Source organism: Protomyctophum parallelum (assembly GCF_964188405.1).
Source record: "Protomyctophum parallelum genome assembly, chromosome: 7".
In the NCBI taxonomy this organism is placed as follows: Eukaryota; Metazoa; Chordata; class Actinopteri; order Myctophiformes; family Myctophidae; genus Protomyctophum; species Protomyctophum parallelum.
The window spans coordinates 35,948,155-35,960,410 of NC_139705.1; the positions used below are offsets into that span (position 1 = coordinate 35,948,155).

General features: G+C 41.3%; 1 protein-coding gene across 1 annotated transcript in view; it reads right to left on the reverse strand.

The window, feature by feature from the left end:
- The window catches only part of dennd2c (DENN/MADD domain containing 2C), a 29,880-nt gene extending 18,738 nt beyond the window's left edge, over positions 1–11,142 (reverse strand). The window contains exons 1-3 of the mRNA XM_083769793.1: positions 10,615–11,142; positions 4,847–5,953; positions 2,030–2,157 (exon numbers count right to left, since the gene is read on the reverse strand). Of these exons, the coding sequence (XP_083625919.1) occupies positions 2,030–2,157; positions 4,847–5,697 (979 nt within the window). The 5' untranslated portion in view covers positions 5,698–5,953; positions 10,615–11,142. The remainder of the gene's footprint in view (positions 1–2,029; positions 2,158–4,846; positions 5,954–10,614) is intronic.
- Between the last annotated feature and the right edge of the window lie 1,114 nt (positions 11,143–12,256).

Below are 12,256 nucleotides of genomic sequence, written 5' to 3' on the forward strand. Positions count from 1 at the left end.
TTGTATCTTGACATGGGATAATAATAATAAATAATAATAATAATTGTCATATCTTTCAAATAATTCAATGCATGCAACTGTTTGATACCTTTTGTTGTTGTTATGATTGCACAAATACAACCGCAGGATAGAAAACAAGGCACATGGGTGCAGTAAACTATAAACAAATCAGGAGGAATCGTTTTTGAACTGAAGAGGAAACTCTCTATATAAAATCTATATAGGTCCGCAAGGACATTATTGGTGTAATCCTTTTAGACAAAGGGCTGTATTTTGCGTGTCTTAAGTACCAGGTCTTATTCCCTAACTTGAGTAAACTAAAGACCTGGAGGCGTGATCAATGCCATTTGGCTATTCTGAGTGGCCAAAGAGCATTGATCACGCCTCCAGGTCTTTAGTTTACTCAAGTTAGGGAATAAGACCTGGTACTTAAGACACGCAAAATACAGCCCAAAGTGTTTGACTATACTTGTACCGTTTTGCATTTCTGTCTAATAAAATATTCAATCAATTACAGAAATGAAGAATATGAACACAAGATTCGATACACCACCAAGATATAATCCATGTAGCCTACCTGTCTAAATACTTCCGTAATGTCAATGAAGTCCACACCCACAACACCAGACCATGTGCAACCCAGATTCGGCACAAACAAAGGACTAAATTAATTTTGCTCCTATGCCACCACGGCACCTACAAATCGAAACTGACCCCTTTTCCCCTCACTGTATATGTTTATCCCCTCTTTTACCTCCTCTATGATGATTTCCTGTTTTTGGCTATATAGCATTGTATATTTGTACGTCTCTAAATGTTATGGTGAATTGAACATGGTTTACAATAGGGTATTGTAAACAAGTGTAATGCTTTTTATGGTGTCGTCCACAGTTAACAGTTTTGTATTGAGTTGTGATTGAAATGTACTGTGATTCTGTTAATAAATACTTCAATCAATCAAACATCCTGTATCTCCATGAGATCAAACTCAAGTGACAGGACTATACACGTCATGTCCTTGATGAGAAATAAAATTATTGACCGAATCGTCATCATTTAGGCTTTGTTCTACTACTGTATATTGTTTCTTCTATTAGTTGAATTATTGCCATAACCTGATTATTCCCAGTTATCAGATTATTGTGTGAATTGTAAACTTCCTTTTCAGTGCCCTTAAATGGCATTTTTCTCCAGGTTTTAGCTACAGCAGTAAAACAAGACTTATAAATGGAACTTTTAACTGCAATGAGTAGCTGTGTATTCGGCCAATGGTCTTTATGACTTCCTGTCTTTGTCTGCTTTTAACGAGACCCCTGCGAGCTTCAGAGGTCAAAAGAGGTGAAAAGTTGGCATTAGAGCTGGGTGGCATGATGTAACCAAAACGTAACCCTGGCGTCCCTATTTTTGGCACGTCATCAGTACACAATAAAATATCAGATTTACAGATGTGTGGCAGTGTTATAATATGTATCAACAAAAGGTCAATATTCATTAACTACACACTCCAACAATGTATCAACAATGTGTTTGTTTATACATCTAACTGAAATCACTCTTTCTTTGCAACACAATGTAAAGGGGAAGCATTGCAACACAGAGACAAAACAAAACAACGATTAGTAAAAATAGTTTCTTATTTCTTATAATCCGTTATGTAGAGTAGTTAGATAAAATCTGCACACATGTAACTTTCCTCTTCTACCCCAGATTTGAACCCGGTTTCCTGCACTGAAATGTTTATCATTGAGCTAATAGAGCCTGCCTGCTTGCTCAGGGGCTGAATTGAATCTTGTGTTAGATCCTGTGTCTAAGTGAGACATGACCTTTGACACGATCTCAAGGTCTCAATAGAAGAGCAGGGAGACAAAGTGCAACCACCCCAAATTCCCATTTATAAATAAAATTACATAACATTACATTTTATTCGTTAAAAAGGTTACATAGTGCCGCTTTAACTGTCTCGCAGCCATATTGAGGACTGACACACAGTCGACCCCGCGGCCTGTGTGACAGAGGAAGTGAAACTCACAGACTATGTCCTCATAAATGCTGTCGTCGGAGAAGGCGTGGTAGAGACCGGAGGAGCGCCTGGCCTCTCCTCCCAGCATGCCCTGCTGGCTCGTCAGATGCACCGCGTCCTCGTACTCAAAGGACTTCCTGTGTAGGACGGAAGGAGGGGAAGAGGCGGGGGACAATGAGAAACAGAGGCCTGGCTGTTGTCCCAAAGATAGCCTATACTGTAGTAGATCAGTGGTTCTCAAAGTGGGGTCCAGGGACCACCAGGGGTCCTTGGGCAATATAGCAGCATCATTTTAACCACTTTATCCATTTATTATGTTATTCAAAAATGGCAATCTACAAGGTCACAGCGTGTCACTGCGAGCTTGTAAATCTGCTATTATTGATCAAACCCAAATAGCTTCGAATAATTTTGCATTTTTTTAACACAAATGTTCTATTCTGGGGGTCTCTGGCCCAAAACATTTTCACATGGGAGTCCGCAGCCAAATACATTTTCATGTCAAGGGGTCCTTGTCATGAAAAGGTTTGAGAACCACTGGCCCTGATCAGGGCTTCCCAAACCTTTTCAGCTTATGAGACCCAAAAGGTACATTTGGTGTCTCCCTGAGACGCAAACGTACACAATGAATTAGATTTCAAAAATAGTAAAAAATAAATAAAAAAAAGAGCTCATAATATGTTGCGATATGATGTTGTGAGCTGGTAGATTGGCTATTTTCACTATTTTTGAAAATGTATGTAAATGTAGTCCTTTGGAAAAAATATATATATTTGATTGATGATTATTATTATTGAAAATCTTTTGAAATTATGTAAGAAAAATTGTAAGGAAAGATATATTTACCCACAACCCATAGAAATGGGTCCCGACCCATTGTTTGGGCAACATTGGCCTAGATAGTTGCTATTGTTCTCTCTCTAGTCATTGTCTTTGTGGTTTGTCCAAAGAGCCACTCGATTGGCTAGACTTCCATATGTTGATATGAAGCACTGGGTTGGGTTGGTTACAATGTAAACTTCAACCTGCTGTCCCTACTTTGGGCATGTCATTATAGGCAAAAGCTTTGTACTACTATACTACTACTATATTTTGAAAAGTAAAAAAATCTATAATAAAAATAAAAATAAATCACGCTGTGTTGTGAGCCTGTAGATCAGCTACTGGCTTAAGTGTTGGTTAACCACATGAACCCTATAGCATCCCTATTCTGGGGGCGAGAATTCAGAAAAAAATCATAATTTAGAGGGAAAGATGATGTGGCCTAGCATTATCTCCTGTGGTACTCAAGTCAACTATAAAGTATATAGCAGGGGTCTTCAAAGTTTTTCAGGACAAGGACCCCTTAGCTGAGAGAGATTAAATATTAAAAAAGGGAATCCCCCCACTACATACATATTGTATATTAAAATTGTGTTGCAGATTAAACTTTTTCATACACCGATAGCTTCACTGACTATCAGTGTATTTTCAGAGATTTGATCTGTAGTTGTTTTGCTCCTTTTTCACCTCTACAAATCTCTTTGCCGACCTAAATCGCCGACCTACATGCTCACAACACCTCGAAGCTTGTCGATCTGCTATTTTTGGCTAAAGTTCTACTATAGTATAGCAGGGTTTAAGTGATTAATACACATTGACATTGAGACTAAAAGTAAGCAATAAACCAAGAGTTTATAATGAACTTTAGACCAGCACTGATACATGTGGTCCAGAATCACAGAATCGCTTCTCAAACGGTGTGCCGTGAGTCCAGGTGTGCCTTGGGATTTTGTGACGACCACACATTAGTACTACATATACTGAAGGAAACATGACTGTGTTGTGTGTATAACATTTTCTTTTTTTACAACGATATATCAATACTTTGTGTACACTTTTTTCCCACAGAGGCAAATTATCCCACCAAAACAAAATCTTTATATATATTTAACCACTTTCAACCTGGTGTCCCTATTTTTGAGGGGCACTCGCCCCTCCTATTATACAGGTTTAATGTTTGTTTTAAAATTGACAATGAAGGGACAATTTACGTCATCTTGTCCCTAACACAAACATTAAATGCCATTAACAATAAAGATAATTTAATGTTTGTTTAATTTTTTGTATCTACAAGCTCGCAAAACACATTGCATTCCAAGAAAAGAAAGCATGTTGATGGAAATGATACCAGCAGAGAGTGGACATGGCGTGGACACAAAGCAGGGAACTGTATTGCTGGAAGATGAGTCACCAAATTAGAGTCATCTGTGTAGTGTGTATGAGTGACTTAATAAAGCCTTGATGGTATCAGTGGCTGATTGAGTGACAGTGTGTCTGTGTACATACCACAAAATGACCAAAAGTGACCCCGGTATCCTTGGCTGCTCCACAACTAGGCCATGTCCAGACAATGGAGTGCGATGCTGCCACAGATCATGTGACACCCCCCCCCCCCCCCCCCAAGGACCAGATGGGGGGGATTATATCCCCCCCATACTGGGATGGGATCCCCCAGGATGAAGTGGCTACTGGCTAATGTTGCCCTGGAAAGGGAAGTCTGGAACTGTTGCCCCACAAGACCCGACTCCGGATAAGCAGTTGACGTCAAGATAGAAAAATGGAGTAGGCTTACTAGGCTAGAGGAGATGTTTTGGTTTGTGTGTTTTACAATAAGTGCGTTTTCTTTCAGCATTCACTTTGTGAAAAAACACATAATTCAGATCAAAATGACTGTGAGATTTCCCCTCCACTAGGAAATGTTATACATACAACATCATGTTTCCTTCATAACCAATATTAAAATGGCTTACTTTCACCATACTTCACCAAAGCGTCATCGCTCACCTGTTCTTCTTGTGTCTTGAGAGGCCGTTGGTCTTAGCAGCAGGACATGGAGGGGGTGGGATGCTAGGTGGCTGAGCTATTCCACCTCTCTTAGGCCTGAATCTGCGGTCCCACTGCGCCCTGTCGCCAGCTCCCCGATATTGGAAAGTTCGTTGTGGTTTGGGTGGAGCAGGCTGAAGGTCTCCAGGGGATTCTCTAGCTTTATCCCATAATAGTTTGTCCCCCTCTAGTCTCCGCCAGAAACCTCTAGAAGTGTAGAAATTCCCAGAGGGCATGTTGTCCTCTTGGTCATCCGCTAATGGAGGTAGGAGCTTCGAAACTACCTCACCATCCAAGAGGCAGTCAACCTTCAGCTCGCCGTTGGTTGTAATGATTTGTGTCACAGAACAGTTAGAAGTGTCTCCATCCACTTTAGGAGAGGACTGTAAATGTGCTACGAGTGGCTGTATTTGTGGAACTGTGTTTGCAATTTCATTGGGACAGTTCTGCTGTGGCAGCTCAGACTTTCTGCCAGGTGCAGTTTGAACTTCCCGGAAATCCAAACCCAGGCTTTTTGCTTTATAAAGGACAGCTTTGCCTTGGGGTACCCTTCCCAAGCCATCGCCGCAGAGTCCGTCCCCCAGTCCGTCCCCCGATACAGTTCGTGCTAAGACCGGAGCGTGTGCTTTGATGTCAGCATTCTGGCTGCAGCGGCCCTCCCACTGGGAGATCTTCTGCCTGATGCTCATGCCCTGGTCCTGAGCATGGGGCTTTGCCATAGGAGGGGCCTGCCAGGCCAAAGTGGTCCGTAGCTGCAGGCCACTGACCCCTCTCCCCCCTCGCCTCACCTGCTCAGGCCCCAGAGCCAGCATGTCGAGAGGGGGCCTGCGGCAAGCTCACCCCCACTTCTCCATTGCTGAATGCAAAGTGATTGTCCTTTCAAAAAAATCAAGAAAAATAAAAAGCTGTACAGAAACACTGTTGATCCAGTGTGTCTGTCTGCTATCATTTATTCCAGAACAGAGAGGTATGGTAAATACCATAGGGTTTCGAGGTGGAAGCTTTTTTTCACACGGCTTGTTGTTCTTACACACGCCGATCTTCCCCTCGTCTCTGTTCACATGGAACCTGAAAAGCAGAGACACAAGAATTACTCATTGATCACTCTACACTAAAAACAAGTCAAGACAGCATGCTGGTGGGGGCCGACGGCATTACTCTGTGATCTAGGAGGAAGCTACTGGTCTTACAAGTGCACTTAAGCCCTAGTATGGGATGTGCATGGAACCACAGACGACATCAGGAAGGATGGACTCCTGTCAAGGTCATCAGCCAAAAATAAATCCAAGCGGCCGTAAGGCAGGCCAGCGACAAGAGACAAGAACTCACTGCTGCATTGAGCGGTGACATGAAACTAATCCGTCTGTCTGTCTGGACTCTGGATCTGACCACAACCTCCTCTAACCCCTGAGAAACAGACCTCCCTGTAACTACTTCTCCGAAGCCACGCATCTGGCCAATTATGCAACGATGCCAATGATAAAATAAAATAAAACATTTAATTAAATTTAGTCTTCTCTCAAAAGATGTCTTTCGGGCATTTGAACTATTTTGTTACAGAGGTTTAGAGGCAGCAACGCACATGCATATTGAACACACACAAGAGGCAGGCACTGACAAACAGAATGGGGCATAATGGAGGTTTCGGGTAAATAAAACCTGACAACCACACAAGAGGATCAAAGCTATCCAAAGACACTGACTGAAGCTAGTATGAAGTAATTAGGTAAACCAAGCTGGTTACGTTATCAGAGCAGCCCGTCGTGCACAGGTTTTCAAAGTAGGGGAGCAATTGGACAGGAGAGGAAAATGAAAAACAAATAAACAAATGTCAGACTACAGTATATTATTATTATTATACTATTCAAATGTAACCACTATGAACCTGGCAATCCAATTTTGGTTATATCTGTCACGTTGTCAAAATTTCCCAAATTTCCAAAAAATACCATAAATAGAAGATCTAAAAGAGCACAATGTGAGCACATTGCAAAACATGTTGCATTTTAGCCAGAACGGTACGGGTATAACTGACTATTTGGGGCTTCCTTGGCATGGAACACCTGTATTTTAATGAAATGTTGCAGCGTCATCTATGACTCACATTCCCTACCTCAGCACCAACGTGGTTACCGTGTGCACTTGTTGTGGCAGCAACTTGCACGCTGGAACGCACCCCAACCACTTGGACACGTTGCACATAACATCGAAAAGCTGTAAGCATTTACTGTACTAGAGAAGGGGAGATGGGGTAAAATTCCACGGCAGCAGCTCATGATCATAATAATTCTATGTGCCGCATTCCAGCAGGGCGGTCGGTCGCACAGGGAGGAGGGAGGCTGCTGCCCAATGCGTTTCAGCAGAGACAGTCGGTCAGTCAAGCCTGCGAATGATGTCTTTGTTTGGTCTGACCTAAATCTAGTGTATGCCCGCTGGAATGTCACTCAATCACTGACAGGCCCCATCCCCACAATGAAAAATGCCACTACTACAACTCTCTCTCTCTGACCCACTTGCATTATTTGTCTGTCTGTGTCTGTGTGTTCGGTAAGTATGTTACACAGGAAAGCCTGACTTGAGTTTCCTGAGATACAGGAAGAGGGATCGGCGGACAGTCCATAATTATGGTGCGGGGAGATTTGCACCCAGTTACTTACAACCGCTGATTTTTCAGCTATGTTTAGGTCAGCTCATATCCCAACCCTTTTGACCAAATCAAACGTTTCCTCTGAAGTAAGTCTACAAATACTTCTGGCAACATTATAAACTGAGGAGGCCAAGATTCACAACACAAACATGAAATCATCCATTCTTTCCCATGGCTTGCAGCTGCGAGTGGATTTTGACACACTTTCATATAGCATCCAACCGTTCAACAGGGAGGCTCTAATAGTCCATTCCCAACATTTTTCCTGCTGTGACCCACCTGTGGAAGTACTTTTGACCCAGGACTCACCAAATACTTTTTGCATAAGGAATACATTCTCATTACCACCATGGCCAAAGAAAATCTGATAATTAACATTTCTGTATTGTTATACATACTGATTATGCATATTAATATATGCATAGAGTACACTATGTATGACAAATCCAATACAGTATGTTTTTAAACAGACATGTCAAGATCACATTTATTTAAAATTAAATATTACATTCAGTTTACATACGAATTGGTAAGTAACCCTATTGAACAAGTATTAAGATTCAAGTAGTGTTGTCAATTTTAAATAAATTATAATAAATTATAGCTTGGCTTAAAATGTTGTCAAGCTTAAACAATACCCACTGAAAAGGTGAACAGTAAATTGTGCATTTTGTTTCTCTACATAAAATGAAATGGAATCTACATGGGATCTACATGGGAAGAACGGTTTGGCTCCATTGTGGATCTGGGACTTCATGTGGCCATCCTGTCCTGACATCAATCATGTGTATGACATTCAGAATTTGGCTAATGTTTCAGCACGATCCAATCCTCATTGACTTCCGTTAGAAAATGATGAATGTTACGTGCATAATAATGCGTGGATGTACATTTTTGGCCTACTGACATCATGCACAAGAACTGATGCGCTGATCGATGTAGCTGTGAGCGACCCACTCTACAGACTGAAGACCACTGTTCTATATTTAAGAGGGGTCCTTCAGCCTTTTCAGGCAGGAACCCCCCACCCTGACAAGCACTTGGAATGTACAGTAGGAGGCATTACATTTAGTTTGCTCTTGATAAATATCGTGAAAATAGCAGATCTACAAGCTCACAAGTCACAAGCAATCGACTATTTTCAAATTCGTGGCCTCTTTCTGATATTATTTGACAATTTTGGCCAATGTATGACCAGTATTTTATAGTATAGTTTGTATTACTTTTGATGCCGTAATGGACTAATGGTCTTTTTCTTTTAGGTATTAAAAATGACTTAAGTCTTTAAATTGTCACTTCTGTCATCTTTGGGGTCTGCTACAAAATCATGTGGGGACCCCCTAGGGGTCCTGACCCACAGGTTGAGAATCAGTGTTCTGTTCTACAATCTACAACACCAGATGATGACTCAGAACCTGAAGGCTGGCCAGAATATGTAGTATTTAAGTAAGTAAGTAAGTACTAGGTAGTAAAAGTTGTGAACTGGGGGACAGACACCCTCTGGGGTTTTTAGTCAAACTGACTCATTCAGGTACGAACCAGACACAAAAGCTATGAATCCCCCGGTGCCTTGTCATCACCTGGCAGCTAAATTAAACCTAATTGCACCTTCAAAACAGCCACAAAACGCCCTCCTCAAGAAATGCTGCGTGACGAAACTTGCCCCTGAAGGTGGGGTGCTGTTAAAGTGTGGTTTACCATAAACAGTGACGGTTAATGCCATAATGAAACTACCCTTTCAGGTTTAATTAACTGCCTGCATAAAAGGAAACGTGTGCCTATATACACAGTAACTTGCTGCATAATGTATCTTAATGTGAACCACCTGAACAGTGTCTAGAAGAATTCTGCTCGGGGGCTGACAGGTTCACAGAAGGGTGTGATGTTATCATTAATTTGAGTTGAAATGATCTGTGCATGCCATGAGCAGTTGGTGTGAGTGTGAGTAAAGGCTGAGGAGCCCAAATGCATATCAGGACTCAGCAATAACCTACAATAACTTGTGTTGTTTTTAATAATGTGGCAGACATTATGATGATGGATTTAGGCTTCATCACTGATTGGTTTTCAGCTCAAATCAGCTGATTGAACAGTTATAAAAGCCTTATAAGCTCAATAACAACAGACTTTCAGAATCACAATACTATACTACTGTAGAGACTAACATTTGGAAAATTAGATAATGAAAATAAGTAGTAATAAGGAGCATAATCTATTCAAGCAACAATCTGGAACTATATAATACGTTATTTTAACCAATCTAAATGGCCCTTTTTACCTCCTTTATGATGATGATTTCCAGTTTTTTGGCTATATAGAAGTGTATATTTGTATGTCTCTAAATGTAATGAATGAATTGAACAAGGTGGACCCTCGTGTAAACAAGTCTAGTGAAGCACTAGACTTACTCACAGTTAACAGTTTTTTGTATTGAGTTGTGCTTGAAATGTACTGTAATTCTGCTTTTTGATTGATTGATTGATTGAAATATGTATTAACAGTTTGTAGAATTACAGTACATTTCAAGCACACACTCAATACAAAGAAAATACAAATACTGTGAGTGGACGACCCAATTAAGCATTACACTTGTTTACAACAGGGTCCACATTGTTCAATTCATCAAAACATTTAGAGACATACAAATAGACACTTAGGAAGCGAAAAGATACATATAAGTGAGGGGAAAGGGGGGGGCGTACTAATAAATACTTATAGAAAAAAACAAAAACATATAGAACCACTACAGTACTAGGCAGCACACGTGGTCTCCCTACTGTTCCATTAAAAAATAGACCCTGGACCTGGTGTCGGGCAGGACATTTTGTTGACAAGTAATACTACCATTATAAACCCAATATTTCCCCTGGACAGATATTGGGCGTAAACTTACGGACTGCACCTTTAACACAATGAATGTCGATATCTATACTGTGAAAAGGATCTATTCTATAGGGATGAATTTGAAACATTTCGTGTGTGTGTGTGTGTGTGTGTGTGTGTGTGTGTGTGTGTGTGTGTGTGTGTGTGTGTGTGTGTGTGTGTGTGTGTGTGTGTGTGTGTGTGTGTATGTGCGTGTTACCTCTGTGCGTGTTGAGAGATGAATGCATGTACTTATTGTCCACTGATCGAATTAGCAGGAGATTCAAACTTCAGAACAGAGCCTGTCTGTCGCCGTCATTGCAAAAAAACACAATCCCCGTATCGTACGGTTTGAAGAACTGAGGAACAAAGTTCAACTTCTTTCTTCCTCCTTCTGCGGCTTCCCGATCATCAGGCGGCTCATCATAATTATTATGATGAAAAACAAACGCCGTTTCATTCCGTGTGTCGGCTTCTCTGTTATTCCATGTTCACTCCATCGCTCCGCTCTTTCTTCTGTTTCTCAGTCGGGTGGGAGGAAATATTGGCATTAGCTGGAGGCTAAAAGCGCTAGCGCTGCTGCTGTGGCTAAATTGCAAAGAGCTTTAATACACTTAATCCAGTGTACTGTCAAGTCATGGAGATGGAGTAGAAGACTGAAGAGATATAGTCCTTTTGAAAGAAAACTCGCATTCCAAAATAAAAGTAATATTTCTGTATAACTTTTAAACTACTCTAACGCAGCCAGTCAGTCCTGTGTGTGCCTGCTGCACTAGTGTGAGAGAGTTTGGTTGGGAAATCTTCCACATTGATCCAAGAGTGACGTCACCATCATCATCTTCATCATCAACAGCTGTCACAGCTGGCAGAGAGCCATGACCAAGACCATCCATTAATTGAACTGCACTGCAGTGTGCAAATGTAACCAAATGTATAGTTTCACAATCTGTACATTTCCTAACTATATCAGACAGTCATTTAGGCGGGGGCCCTCTGGAACCAGTGAACCACCAAAGAATGACGTCACCACTATCTTCTTTTTCTTCATCACCACCACGATCGTCATCATATCATCATCAACAGCTGTCACTACTGGCAGAGAGCCAGGCTGCCAGCAGCACAGAGACCCCCCCCCCCCCCCCCCAGTAGCCTATATGGCCAGTGGCCACTGTTAGGGCAGTGATTCTCTTTTATCTTTTATCTTATTCTTCATACAGTAGGCCTATAATCTTTCACATAAAGGCAAGTGTACAAAAGTCACAGGACGGATTGCGGCAGCCAGAAAATCATAAAAAGAAACATGCACTATACAGAACATAACTTACATAAGACAAAACAAAACATGAACACAAAAAACACTGAACACTTGAGCGTGCACACCCGGACACACACGCACACACACACACACACACACACACACACACACACACACACACACACACACACACACACACTTTGGATGGTGTATGAAATATTTCTCAATGGAAATGTCATGTGTTGAAAGCAGTGAGATTGTGTGGTACCACGCATGTGGTGGTCGGATGATACAGCAGACCTCTGAATCACACTGAATTCTACACTGTAAAGTCCTCAGTGTAAATAGCCTATAACTGACAGTGTACAAATGGACCTGCTGGTTCCATTGTACTGTAATGTACAGAGTTACAAATGGATAAAAAGATAAGTGCACTTTGACTATACATTTATAATATACATAATTTAACATGCAAGTCTCGGGCGGTCCAAGTGCAGAGGGCCAATACAAGTTTGTGTTCTGTAGACTTAAATATCCCCTTGGTTTTTGATACTTTAGTCCTAATTTCTCTGTTTCGGTCCTGGGTTCACAACTGTTACTACTACTA